We start from the raw sequence: 15,245 nt of genomic DNA, 5'->3' as shown, positions 1-15,245 counted from the left end.
CCTCTAAGGACTGCTTTCAATGTGTCCCAGAGGTTTTGTCGTGTTGTATTGTCCTTTTCATTTAGTTCCAGGAATACTTTTATTCCTTTCTTAATTTCTCTTTTGACCCATTCATCATTTTGGAGTGTGTTGTTTAATCTTCATGTGTTCATGTGGTGATTAGGGCTTCTTCTGGTGTTGATTGTAAGCTTTAATTGCACCGTGGTCTGATAGAATGCTTAAATGGCCTCTAGTCAAATTCCAGTATAGTCTTGTTCCTATATAAAGCTAGATTTCAATATCCACATTTGTATTGGTATTTTAGTCTTCCAAACTCCCACCAAAATCACCCATGAAGCTCTGCTTACAGTATTCTAAGGCTTCTCTACATTCTTCCAAATTCCTCCTGCAAAGCACCTTCAAAGGTCTTAGAGCCACACAATTAGGTTTAGTCAGTCCCTGTTCCGGTACCAGTTTTCTGTATTAGTTTTGTATCCCTTTGACCACAATACCTCGAGAAAGAACTTAAGCAGGAAAGGTTTGTTTTGGCTCATAGTTTCAGAACACCATGGTGAGGATGCACAGTAGAGTTCATGATGTTGACAGGGTATGGAGGAGACGTCTCCAAGTGCATAGACCAGGAAGCAGAGAATGAGACAGGCATGGACTGGGGTATACCTTCAAAGGCCCACCACCCTCAGTGACCAATTTTTATGTGATAAAAAGGTCCTCCTAAAGCTTCTAGTGACTCTCAAAATATCAGTTCCAGCTAGGGAGTAGTCACTGAAAACATGAGGCTCTGGGGGACATTTAAGATGCAAAACATAAAAGTGGGCTATGAAGCAGTTTTTAAAATGTTGAATTTCAAGAAAACATGAAAGGGTAGAATTGCCTCATGTAATTTAGTAGGATCTAACTCCAAACCCAGTAGTTCAACCTGTGCTTACCAGTGTATAGGCAGTACAGTGTTCTGTATAGGTTGGCAGTTTACAAGACTATGGCCAAGTGAAGAATACTGCTCTAATTTAGACCACGAATGACTCAGGTGTATTGAAAGATATGGTACAAAAGGGAGGTGGTAGAGCAATTAGAGAGTGGGCTGTAGTAAAAGGAAATTATGCCTTTGGGAATGTGACCTCAGAGAGATGGTGGGACCGGGGGCGTTTACTTTTGCTTTCTCACTGCCATGATGTGAGCAGATCCCTCCACCACATGCTCCCACTACAGTGTAGTGCCATGTCACCAGCCCAGAGCAGCAGGCCAGCCAAACATAGATTGAGACCTCTGGTACCATGAGCAAAGACAACTCTCTCCTCTGTTTAATGTTAGGCATTGTGTCACAGTGATGAAAAGTTTAAGCAAATATGGAAGCTAATCCATACAAAATTCTAGTTTTTAAAAATATTTTATTGATTATTTCATTTTCTGTGTATGAGTGTATTGCCTGCATGTGTGTAAGTGCATCTATATGTAATGCCTATGGAGGTCAGAAGAGGGTGTTGGATCCCCTGGAACTGGAGTTACGCGAGTTGTTAGCTGTCATGTGGGTGCTGGGAATCAAACCCGGGTCCTCTTCAGTGTTCTTAACCACTGAACCACCTCTCCAGCCCCCAAACTTCTAGTTTTTAAACATACTTGTACTTTAACAGTCGGTATTTCATATGACGCATCATAAAATAACAGGATCTCAGCAGCTGTCTTCGGTTTTCTTCAATTGATGGTGTCTTCTCAAAGCAAAATATTCATTTTATTTTCTAAGGGTTTTACCTGATTCTGTGTTCACAAATCTCTCATTGATTTTTTTCTTTTGGGTTGTTTAAAGGGCTGATATTTAGCTAATATAGCTAATATGAAACTGACAAACTTCTCTTTTGATATAATTTTTAATTGAATTTTTGTGAATTTCATACAATAATTTTGGTGGTACTTAGATCCCCTCCCCATCTGCACCTCTCTTACTACCCCCTGCCCAATTTCATGTTCTCTCTTTCTCTCTCTGTCTCTATCTATCTATCTATCTATCTATCTATCGATGATATGAAGATAGATAGATAGATAGAGATATAGATATGTAGTTACATAGTCAAATCTGTGTCCCCAAATGCCCTTTGGTGTGGGTTCATCCACTGGAGCTTGACCAACCTACCAGAGTCTCACCCTTAAATGAGGCTGACTCTCTTTCTCCCAGCAGCCATCAGTTGCCAGTGCTTCCTCAGGTACAGCTGGGGTTTCTTACCCTCTTCCCCATAGTTACATTGAGATTTTTGTGCGGCTTGAGCTTTTGTGGAACTTCTGTGTGCCTTCTCCATTGCCATGTATTCATATGAGTAAGTAATTGCTCAGTTACCCAGAAAACTGTTACCTTGTGGTCATCCACCACCTCTGGCTTTTACAACCTTTATGCATCCTTTTCCATAATGATCCCTGAGTCTTGGGAGGCAGAAATTAGATATAGGTGACCTATTTAGAGATAAGCAGTCTGAAGTCTCTTGTTCTTTGCACATTAGTCAGTTGTGGGTTTCTGTGTTAATCGCCACCCGCTGCATAAGATAGTGTCTCTGGTGAGAGTTGAGAGATGCATTAATCCATGGTTGAATACTATATCTATTTAGCAAAATAATGGGGAGGAAAAAGTAATACTAAAGACCTTTAGAAAAAGCCATATGGAAACCTGGCACTGTAGAAGCGTCTTAAAGTATCTACTTATGCATTCTAAAAGGAGATTAAAAGAAGTTGCCTTACAGCACGTGACATTGTCCCTACACTATAGACTAGCAAAGTAAAAGCCCAATGCCCAGTATGGACTCCCTCTTTTGAAGCCATTGACCAGGGTCCCCATAGACCTCAAACAATACTGGCCTTTGCCCCTGCTCTTTGTTACCCACCAGAACTTGGCTGTAAGACCCTATTGTTGGAAACACTCCGCACACGAGCTATACAAAAAACACAGAGAAATCGAGCTGGCGCTGACTTCAGAGCTTCATCACTACTGGCTAGATTTCATAATGTTGTTGCTAGCATGTTGTCAATCGTATCAACATAATCAAAATATCTTATTTATAGTAGAGCTTTAATGAATCTGGATGATAATTTTATTAGTATTGTATATTGTAAATATTTTCTCCACTGTTGTTGTCTTTTCAATTTTATCAATTTATTTTACTGTATGCAATTTTTGTTGTATATAATATTTTGTTGCTTGTATTTTTTATTTGTTATTTTTATTTTATGTGTCTGAGTGTTATGCCTGCATGTAGGTAAGTGCACCCATGTCGTGCAATGCCCGAGGAGGACAGAAGAGGCTGTTGGATCCCCTGGGACTGGAGTTACAGACAGTTATTGGTTGCTATGTGGATGCTGTGATTTGAACCTGGTCTTCTGCAAGAACAGTCAGTGTTCTTAACCACTGAACCATTTCTTCAGCCCCATGTTGCTTGTATTTTTTTGAATACAGTAAAATTTATTAATTTGAACTGGGGGATGAAGTTCATTTGTTGTGCAAGCATGAGGACCTGAGTTCAAATCCCTGGGACCTACATAAAATGCTAGGCATGTCTCCAGACTGTTCTTGCAGAAGACCCAGGCTCAAATCCCAGCACCCACATGGCAGCTAACAACTCTCTGTAACTCCAGTTCCAGGGGATCCAACAGCCTCTTCTGTCCTCTGTGGGCGTTGCATGACACGGGTGCACTTACCTACACGCAGGCAATACAGACATACACATAAAATAAAATAAAATAAAATTAAATTAAATAAAATTAAATTAAAAAGCCAGGCATGGTTTCACATGCCTATAACTTTAGCACTGTGGGGAGCAGAAACAGGAGGATCACTGGTTCTTGCTGAGCACCCAGTCTAGTTCCATGTTCAGTAAGAGACCCTATCTCACAGGAAAAAGGTGGAGGGTGATAGAACAGGATACCTGATGTCCTGTGGCTTCTATGGGCACACTCAAGCATGTGTACTTTCCCTCTACATATGCTTACACCACACACACACACACACACACACACACATACACACACACACAGAAATTTACCTCTTCACAAAGGTAATAAAAATATTCTTCATTGCTTCCAAAATACTAAAGTTTTATTTTTACATTTATTTTTACATCTTCAATTTGAGGATGGAAGCATTTTTCCTTGAAGATAGCCAGTTTCCTAACACTATCTACCACATGCTATTTTATTTTTCATTACTCTTCAATCAGTAGGGCTGAGAATACTGGATATCCACATGCACAAAAATCACTTCAAAACGGACCAAAGACCTAAATGTAAGAGCTGAATATTTGATATTGGTGGAGAAAAGCATAGGCAAAACACTTTAAAATAAGTAATAACTTTCTGAGGGGTCCACTAGCACAAGAAACAATTCAAATAATTAACAAATGTGATTAAAAATGAAATTATTGAGCTGGAAATATGTCTTAGCAATTCAAAACACTTGTATTTTCTGCTCTTCCAGAAGACCTGAGGTCAGTGCCCAGCAGCCATGTTAGGCAGCTCACAACCACCTGTAACTCTACCCCCCACACACGCTTTGTGTCTTCTATTTACAAATGAAAAACCTCATTCATGTTATACAACACATCCTACCTGGATGCCAGAGAAATCATATCTCTTTAGAGTGTCAGTGATCTATAGTTCTTACACACGGGTGTGCCAAGGTCAAGGCCCAGTTCCTTTCCTTTGTATGTGGTTTTGGGTCAGAATATGCCCGTGTTTCTTGGAATGGGATTTAATGTCTATAAAGGCAATGTCCCTCTGTTATAGAGCAATTCCTTTTAATCTCCTTTCTTGATACACCCCCACGCACACTTTAAGAAGCTTCTATAGTGGTAGGTTTCCATATGGCTTTTTCTAAAGACATTTAGTCTTACTTATCCCTCCCTATACTCCCTCCCAAAAACGTATTTTAAAATAAAATATCTGATTCAAATCCCAAATATTTCATTTAATATGACATGGTATTGAGAAATTCACTTAATATGCCTATATCTTAGGTTTCTGATATGTAAAATACACATGATGGTGGTACCAACCTCATGCTCATGTTGTGGAGATTAAATAAGGGATTAAATGAAATGTATAAATTTCCTGATGTTATGCTATCAAATGTTAATATGAGGCTTATCCATCCTTGGCCTTATGAGTAGCCATTTATTTATTTTTATTCATTATTTTAATTTTATGTGTATGACTGTATTGTCTGCATGTATGTGAGTTCACCCATGTCGTGCAATGCTGCCGAGATCAGAAGAGGGCTTCAGATTCCCCTGGAACTGGAGTTAAGGACCATTCATAGCTGCCATGTGGGTGCTGGGAATCGAACCTGAGTCCTCTGCAAGAACAGTCAGTGCTCTTAACTGCTGAGCCATCTCTCCAGCCCCTAATTTTATTTAAAAAAATTTTTTATTGAGCTTTTGTACCTTTCCTACAATAGTTCTTAATCAAATTCAGACCCCTTCCCCACATCTATGCCCCTACCCCCTCCACTGGACCTCATGTATTCTGCCATACATGTTAAGTCCTATTCAGTCAAGCATTTGCACCCAGATGTCCTTCAGTGAAAATTCATCCACTGGGGTCTACTTAGCTTAACTAGAAGTTGTTGATAAGGCTTATTCTCCTTCACCCAGTAGTACTCAGCCTCCAATAGTTCCCATTCTAGAACCAGCCCACCACCTATTGTTCTTGCTCCACTCTGGGCCCTTGTCTGATTGAGTTGGCATGGATCCTGTGTTGATGCCACAAATTCACATGTGCAAGCTTTCCAGTGGCTTGAAAGCCTCTGCTTCCCTATGTTCATGTTGTAAGCACTGGATCTTACAATCTTTCTGCCCCCTCTTCTGCGATGGTCCCTGAGTCATGGGTGGGTGAGGTTTAGTATAGGAGTTCTGTCCAGGGACATGCATTATTTAGTCTCCTATTCTTTAAAACTTGACCAGTTGTGGCCTTCTGTGTGCAGCATCACACTCTGTTGTATAAGGAAGCATCACTGGTGAGAGTTCAGGGATGCACTAGTTTTCTCTCTACCCTTCATTCTGCTATGTACCATGAGCCTTAAGTGTAGAGCTTCAACTGTAGATGTGTCACCTAGGACTAGGCATCTCTCAGATATATGTTCTAAGTGTCTGACCATTTGTGGGATTCTGCAGTAGCCTCCATCTGTTGCAAAAAGAAGCTTCTTTGATGAGTGGTGTACGATATGCTTGTCTATAAATATAGATTCATATTTAGCATATGGTAAGAAATTTCATTTGTCTAGAGATATGACAGGGATAGGGTTTCCTCTAGGATCTGTGTCCTCTCCAGCCATGTGTATTTGGCTGAGTTTACAAGGCCACCCATGAGTTTATTCCCATTGAGAGGACTTTAAGTCCAATTAGGCAGCTATTGATTACCCCCCAGATAACAGTGCCACTACTGCACCAATAAAGGTAGTTTGCTGTGCCAATCTTTATGGTTATTAGGCTTTAGGGCTGGGTTGATTGGTTTTCTCCCTTTACAGTTTGCATATTATCATCTAGCATTATGAGGGCTAAACTTCCATTTTATCTCAGTCAGATTGGGTAAGATCAAGAGAATGGAAGACACCAAATGCTGGTGAGGATGTTGAGAAAGGGGAAAGTTCATTCATTGATGGTAGGAATGAAAAGTCATGCAGACACTATGGAAAGCAGTGTGAAGAACTCTGAACAAAACTAAAAATGAATCTACTCTGATTTAGTTGTCATATACCCAAAGGACTCATCCTACTGTAGAGATACCTGTACTTCTATGTTTGTTGCTGCCTCTTCACAATAGCTAAGAAATGGAAACAACCTAAATATTGCTCAACTGATGAATGGATAATGAAAATGTGGTACACTTACACAATGGTGTTCTACTCAGCAGTAAAAAAAAAAGATCAAATTGTGAAATCTGCAGGTAAATGGAGAGTGCTATACTAAGCGAAGTAACACAAATGTAGAAAAGCAAGTGATATATGTTCTTCCTCATTTGTGGATTGTAGCACCAACCCCTTATATGTGAGTATATAAATTCTGATGTAACACCAGGAGTCTGGAGAATGGGAAGGATATACCAAGGTAAAGGAAAAGAAAGAGCCAAAAGAGGGGGATATAGGGAACAGATATTACTAATGGGGAGATGGGGAAAGTGGAAGTGTTTGGCTGGGAGGGGGAGAGAGGGATATCCAGGGGGCCATGGTGTGGGGGAGGAGAGAACTCAGGAGGGGGGATGGTGGGAGGTAGGTGTTATTGGGGGGAGGGGAGGGATAATGGGGCTGGGACTGGGAAGGGAAGAGGGAGGTTGACTGGGAGGAAGAAAGCATAGAGATGAATGGATCTTGGGGGGCTAGGGAACCCAGAGGGAAATATGATGCCCCCCCAAACCCCCTAAGAAATGCACATACAGTGTCTGAACATTAGTGCATGTGTATACCTGGAGCCTGTATGGCAAGGAGCACAGTGCCAGACAGGAGAGACCTCCCTTTGAGTGGTTGATGAGAGTGCTCCAAGAGACTCCCAAATAACACAGGCTATTGCCAGAGCTCTTGGTTATCTCCCAGAACTAGAAGATAAGACCCTACTGCTGAAGTCAGGATATACTCTGGATATAGGACTTGGAACAATGGAGGGGGAAAAGAACTGACCTGGAAGCTTTCTACCTGAAGTTTAGTCCTCTTAAGGCTACAGTAGCCATTTATTTAAATAATAGGGTAAATGTTTTAAGATTCCCCAACTCTTCAAAATCTTTTGCTAAATGCTACAAAATATACCTTCACTTGAGACATTCATTATATCAAATGAATCAATCAAAATCACAAAAGCCTTTTCTAGTCTGAATATCTTAAATAAGTATTTCTGACAATTATATTTTAAGGGTTTTTAATAATTGTAGCAGACACCCAGACACAAAGATGCACTTAACACCTTCGGTACTTTTCTTATTGACTCAGGACTTCGCGGTAGAACTTGTACATTGTGGGAAGAGTAACCTACTGCATTAATTACTTTTCTCATTGATGTAAAAAAAAAAAAAAAAAGACAAGAACACCTTAAGGAAGGAACGGATTATTTTGGCTCGCAGTTCCAGGGTAGAGACCATCATAGCATGGAGGTCACAGAAGCAGGTGTGAGGTGGCTCATCACATTGCACCCACAATCAGGAAGCAGACAGGTGAATGCTGATGCTCAGCTCACTTTGGACTTTTTATTTTGAAAAGATGTTGACAAAGGTCTCATGCAGTGCAGACTGGTCTCAAACTCACTATGTAGCCAAGGATGACCTTGAACTGTTGATCTTCCTGCCTCCACCTCCCAGGTGTTGGGATTACAAGCTTGTACCACGACCCCTGGCTTAGTTTCTAAGCGTCTTATTAAGTTTTCAAACACGAGATGTAAAGAGAATAGTCTAATGAATACTCATGTGCCTCTTCCCCTGATTCTATAATTACCTATTTTACTATATTTGTTTAATTTCTCTTTTCCTCGTGTTTTCTGCCATAGAAGTTTAGAGTAAACCCCGTCTTCAAACTTGTTTATTCTTAAAGTTCCACGTTTTATTACAATTAAATTTTTGACCTGTCATACAAATTTTGAGTTTTGAAAATATGTTGCTTCTTTTATGTTATACAATAATTTGTGGCTTTTTTAAAATTAGCTAGCACACATTGAACTTAATTATCTTATGCTATTCTAAACTTACCCTTTGACCCGAGACACATTTTCTACTTTAGCCTTTAAACATTCTTTAATGAACTACTGCTATGGTTTGGACGTAAAGTGTTTGCCCCCTCCCCAGGATCATGTGTTTGAACCTTTGATCCCTAGATGATAATGCTGTTGAACTTTTGGGCTAGGGAATGACCTAGCTAACAGAAGTGGGTTTCTGGGGAAGGAGTAGGATATCTACTTCTGGTTCTGGCCCAAGAACTCTGATTCCTGATTCTCCAAGATGTCACAAGTCACACTTCTGTCACAGATAGCTGCTCCAGCTGCTGTGCCTTTCCTGCCTTGATGGATTGTATCCTTGAACTATGAGCCAAAATAACCTCTTGTCTCGTAGACTGCTTCCATATACTCCTCTAAGTACATTTTTAAATAGTTCTTTAGACTATTTTCTTTTCTTTTCTAGGAAGAACTGGAACTATGGTCTGTGCCTGCCTTATTGCTAGTGAAATCGTTTTAAGTGCAAAGGTATGAAAAATGTCTTTGTCTTATGTGGATTGAACTTGCTCTTCTGAAACATCAGTGGTACAGTGTTATGATGATTATTTGAGTCATGATTCATAAGTTAAATTGACGAGGCTTTATTGGTTTGTTTTTTCAAAAAGTCTGTGCTTAGTACTTCCTTATTTCATGTGCAACTAGTAACTGACCTAACTATCTCCTACTGTGGGCCAGGACCAGGCCGAGGTCAGAAATAAAATTTAAGGGAATGCAAAATATCTCAACAATTAAGATCATTCCATTTTAATGCAATATTTAAAAAATAAAAATTAAAGGGCTGCAGAAATGGTTCAGTAGTTATGAGCATCTGTTGCTCTTTCGGAGGATCCAGATTCAGTTCCCAGCACCCACATGGCAGCTAACAACCATCTGTAACTCCAGTTCCAGGGGAATCTGATGCCCTCTTCTGGCCTCCACAGGCACTGCACTCATGTGGTGCACTTACATACATACAGGCAAAACAGTTATACACATAAAATAAAAGTAAATTAGAAAATAAGATTTAAGTCCCAATCTCCACACCACCACCAAGACCACATGCAAGGATCTCCCAAAATCCCAAACCACAGGTAGATATGCAGCCCCAGAGCCCCACACTGAGCCCAGACATTGACTGCTCCCTCTGTGCCACTGCTGCCAGAGATCATGTGCATGGATCCCCATGAACCTGAACTCCAAACCCCAGAGCTTTACCCCAAGTCTAAGCAGTGACTCCTCCCCCAGTACCACTGCTGAGACCACCTGTGTGGTATCCTGCAATCCTTAACTCCAGATGGGTACCTCCAGAGCCTGTCATTCGGCTGAATAGCAACTCGCAGAGCCTGTTTCCCCCCGCCCAATATTAACTACCTCACCCATCATGATGCCCAGGGACCATGACACATCCTGGGACCTGGACCTCCAGTCTGACCTCTACCTAAGGTCAGTATGATGTCATTCCCCTGGCCCCTAGGGAGCACTGCTCACTCCCACTCTAACCCCAACCCCTGCCACCCAAGGACCACAGGTAGAACCATGTGAGCCTTCCAAGATTCTGACTGTGAGACTCTTCTAACTCCACAGAAGATTTTACTTCTGGTCTCAGAAGTGCACGTCTTCAGGTTTTCAAGGAACACATCTAATACCCCATTCACACATCAACACAGATTAACCCCAAGATCAAATGCCAAGCATCATTCAGCTGGTCCACAACCTGACAAGCTGAGATATAACAACAAAGATCCAAATACATAGGCAACAAAGAGGGGATCAGATATCCACACCAAGAAACATCACCAATGATGTAACTCCAGATTCCTAGGTCTTATCACAAATCATGAACAACATGAATAGGCAAGACAGTATGCCTCCTCCATAAATTAGTACATCCATTACAATGTCCCTTGAGCAATTTAGTTGATGCACAGAAAAACATTTCAGATAATGATTATAAGTATGTGTGCTCCAGGAACTCTAAAAGAACATGCATAATTTCAGAATGAAGACTTTTAAAACACAGGCAAACAGCTCAATGAAATAAAGAAAACATCTCAAGGCATGAAAGTAGAATTTAATAAGGAAATAGAATCTCTGAAGAAAAGCCAAACTGAAATAAAACTTCAAATGAGACAGTCAATGAAATAAAAGTTCAATGGAAAGCCTTACCAATAGAATGGATGAAGTGGAAGAGAGATTATCAAGTCTTGAAGACAAGGTAGGGAAATTGCATCATTCAGTTGAAGAAAGTGTTAAATCAAAAAACAAAAAAACTAGGAATGGAATGTGCAGGAAATCTGGGACACCATGAAAAGACAAAACCTATGAATCATAATGGCATAAAAGAATGAGTAGAGAAACCCAGGTCCAAGAGGAAAATTTATAGAACTAAATGCCTAGATTAAAAAATTAGAGACATCTCATATTAATAACCTAATGATACACCTGAAGGGCTTAGATGAATAAGAACAGACACAAAAATAGATGAGAAGAAACAAACAAAATCAGGGCATAAATTAACTGAATAGAAATTACAAAGACTCAATGAAACTAAGAGTTGGTTCTTTGAAAATGTTAACAAAATTATCAAAGCTTTAGCCAGCTTAACAAAAAGAAAGAGGATGCAAATTAATAAAATCAGAGATTAAAAGGGAATTATAATAGACACTGAGGAAATTCCGAAAACCATAAAGATATACTTTTAAAAAATATACATTTTACTGAACTGGACGACCTAAAAGAAATGGATGGATTTCTAAATATATATGGCCTACCAAACTTAAATCAAGATGGCATTAAAAAATTTAAACAGACCCATAATAACCAATGAGATACATGCAGTAATAAAAATCTTCAAACTGACCCAGTTGTACCACTCTTGGGCATATACCCAAGACCAGGGTACTACTAGTCCTTCAAAGAATAATTAACAGCAATATGTCTTAAATTCTATAAAATAGAAAAGAAAGGAACTTTCCCGAATTCTTTTTTTATTTGTTTTTATTGAATTTTTGTGCATTTCATAAGAATATCTCAAACAATCTTAATTATCTTTATACCTTTTCCTCACCAACACCCTCCTATAGTCCCCCATGTAACCCATATACTCTGTCATCCATGTTAAGGCCCACTGTGTGAAGACAATGTCCCCAGACGTTTCCCAGGGCAAATCCATCCACTGAGGTCTAGTCAGACTATCCAGAGTCTCTTGTTTTAGGAAGATCAGCTCTTCCTCACCTAGCACTAATCAGTTGCCAATGCATCTTCAGCTAAAATTAGGGTCTGCTGTTCATTTTCTCAGTTCTATGATGGGTTTTTGTCTGCCTGAGTTTGCATGGGACTTGTGTGTGCTGACACTGTAGCCATAGAATCATATGAGCAGGGTCCCAGGAGCTTGTAGAGAAGATAGCATCTTCACCAAATGCTGGTCAAACTGAATATCTACATGTGGAAGAATGAAATTAGAATCCTATCTCTCACCCTGTACAAATCTCAACTCCAAATGGATCAAGGACCTCAACATAAGACCTGATACCCTGAATCTGATAGAGGAGGAAGTAGGAATACAGTGGAATTTGTAGGCACAGGAAAGGACTTTTTGAACAGAACCTTGATAGTGCAGGCATTAAGATCAACAGCTGATGACTGGGACTGCATGAAATTAAATGGCTGTATAGCAGAAGACACCATAATTCAAGTGAAGAGGCATCCTACAAAATGGGAAAATCTTTACCAGCTATACATCTAACAGAAACTTAGTATCTAGAGTACACAAAGAACTCAAAAAAACTAAATATTAAAAAACCAGACAAACCAATTGAAAAATGAGTCATGGAACTAAAAAGATTTCTCAAGAGATTAAAAATAAATGGCCAAGAAATACTTAGAAATGTTCAGCACCCTTAGTCATCAGGAAAATGCGAATTAAAACTACTTTGAATTTCATCTTACTTCAGTCAGAATGGCTAAGACTCACCAAACAAAATATGACAAATGCTGGTGAAGACATGGGAAAAGGGAACACTTACTCACTTCCGGTGGGAATGCAAACTGGTGTATCCACTATGGAAACCAGTGTGGAGGTTCCTCAAAAATCTAGAAATAGATCTACAACATGACCCAGCTATACCACTCTTGGGTGTATACCCAAAGAACTCTATGCTACAGAGATACCTGTTCATCCATATTCATTGCATCTATACTCACAATAGCCAGGAAATGGAGACAACCTAAATGTCATTAACTAAGGAATGAATAGTTAAAATATGGCACAATAGCACAATGGAATATTATTCATCTGTTAAAAATTAAATTATGAAATTCACAGGTAAATGAATGGAACTATAAACAATCATCCTAAGTGAGGTAACCCAGACCCAGAAAGAAAATGCTGACTTCTCTCTCATATGTGCATGCTAGCTCTAAATCTTTAGATATGTATGTTTCTATTGAAAAATCCGAAAAGGTCAGGAAACAAGTTAGGGCCATGGGGGAAGAATTTATGGACAGGAATATAAAATGCAGAGATGTAAGTGGGAAAGAAGAATAGAACAGGAAGGGTTAATGGGGTGAGGGTAAGAGGGCATGATAGAGGAGGACTATGACGACAGCAATAACACTGGATGCCTTTTGAAAAAGTCATATGAAAACCTACTACTTAGAAGCATCCTAAAAAAGATACATATAGAAAAAGAATTTAAATGGACTTGCCCTATTACAGGTAGACAGTGCCCCTACCAGGTGCCACAAGCTAGCAAATAACACACAATGCCAAGAATAGGTTCCTTTTGGGGGGGTGTTGACCAAAGGGGTCCACAGTCCATCAAATAATACTTGCTATTTTCATGAATCTTGCTTACTCTCCAGAACAACACAGCAAGGCCCTGTTGCTGAATATATTACATACATGAGTTGTAGACGTGGGAAAATCATGTTGTACTGACCTCAGAACTTCATCTCCACAGACTGACTTTCATAGTGATGGAAGGTGCTGTGCATGCTTCCTACAGAGAAAAGTAATCATCAACCTAATTCAGCTGTGAACCCTGTGAACTACAATAGTGACTCACCTGGCTAGATATAATCAATGGTGCAGTAGTGGCACAAATATTATGGGAGTAACCAAACACTTTCTGATTGACTTTAAGGCCCACTTCAGAAGATAGGACCCATACCTGGAATCTACTGTTACTAGTACCAAGAACTTGTAGTTAGGTCACAGGCTGTAGCAGAAAATCCACTATTATTCAGCTAAATGAACATAACTAACTTCTCATGATGTATTGTTAGACCCATAGATTAGTGCATTTCTCGGTTCTCATCAGAGATGCTGCTTTTTGCAGCAGATGACGATTAACACAGAGACCTCCCCACCCCCCAACTGGTCATCATGCAGAAAACAAAGGACTGGGGAGTATTCTACCCCTAAGTGGGACAGGGATATTATACCTCCCCTCCCCTTGACTCCGCAAGGCTCATTGTGGAAGAGAAAGCAGAAAGAGTGTAAGAGCCAGAGATAGTAGATAAATAAAACAAAACAGTGTTTTCCAAACACAACAGGGCATTTGCACATATGACCAACAGTGATTGTGTCAGTATACATAAGACCTATGCAAACCCAAGCCAGAAAAAACCCCAGCATGGAGGGAAGAAGTGGAGAGGAAGCCCCAGCCCTACCTGAGGAAGCGTTGGCAAGCGATAGCTGCTGGGAGAGGGAGAGTCAGTTTTCTAAAAGGGTGTGATGCCTGGTAGATTGACCACGCTCCAGGGGATGGATGCACACCCAAGAGTATTTGGGAACACAAATTGGACTCTATAGGCCTTTAAGGTAGGGAAGTGGGTATGGATCTGAGAAGAGATGTGGGGAGAAGGTGAATATGATCAAAATACATCGCATGAAATTCTCAAAGAGTAAAAATATTATTCAAAAGCCAGGCATGGTGGCAACACACCTTTAATCCCAGCACTCAGGAGGCACAGGCAGGTGAATTTCTGTGAGATCAAGGTCAATGTGGTCTACATAGTGAGTTCTAGGCCAGCTGTTATTACAAGGAGACCCTGCCTCAAAAAGATAAAATACATATTATTTTAAAAATAAATAAAAATTAATTTAAAAAATCATGATCCACACAATGTCAACATTTTCAAAAAGGCAGTATATGATCAATGCAGGGTTAAGGTTAGATAAGTAAAACCAAGTTAGGCAAATGTAAAACGCCTCAGCCAAGTGTTTAGGGGCCTGCCCTTCATCCAGCACTCCATACGGAAGCAGAAAGATGGTAAATTCCTTGGCTACAGCAAAAGAAAGGAAGAGAAGAGAAATAACCCCCAGTAATGAAAATGCTCCCCTTTTCCTTACCATCAAGCACCTCACTTTTCCTTTTTCACAAGAACAACACCAAGATTAATCAGAAAAGTGCCCCCAAGGGCTTAACCATCTTTAGAATTCATAAATCAACAAAAGTTATGACTTTCCAATTCAAAACGCCCTGTATATTAACTCTGTAAAGTCAATATTTGGGAGACAGGTGACCTCTGGAAATTTATGAG

The 15,245-nt window shown here is 39.9% G+C and overlaps 1 protein-coding gene across 1 annotated transcript in view; it reads left to right on the top strand.

Annotated features, from left to right (window-relative positions):
* The window catches only part of LOC103746864 (phosphatidylinositol 3,4,5-trisphosphate 3-phosphatase TPTE2-like), an 80,475-nt gene that overhangs the window by 39,023 nt on the left and 26,207 nt on the right, over positions 1-15,245 (top strand). Inside the window, exon 10 of the mRNA XM_008849145.1 lies at positions 9,127-9,188. Coding sequence (XP_008847367.1) covers positions 9,127-9,188 — 62 coding nt within the window. The remainder of the gene's footprint in view (positions 1-9,126; positions 9,189-15,245) is intronic.

The sequence above is a fragment of the Nannospalax galili genome, unplaced genomic scaffold, assembly GCF_000622305.1.
Source record: "Nannospalax galili isolate Female #2095 unplaced genomic scaffold, S.galili_v1.0 scaffold140, whole genome shotgun sequence".
NCBI lineage: Eukaryota > Metazoa > Chordata > Mammalia > Rodentia > Spalacidae > Nannospalax > Nannospalax galili.
This window is presented reverse-complemented; position numbering and strand designations above follow the sequence as displayed.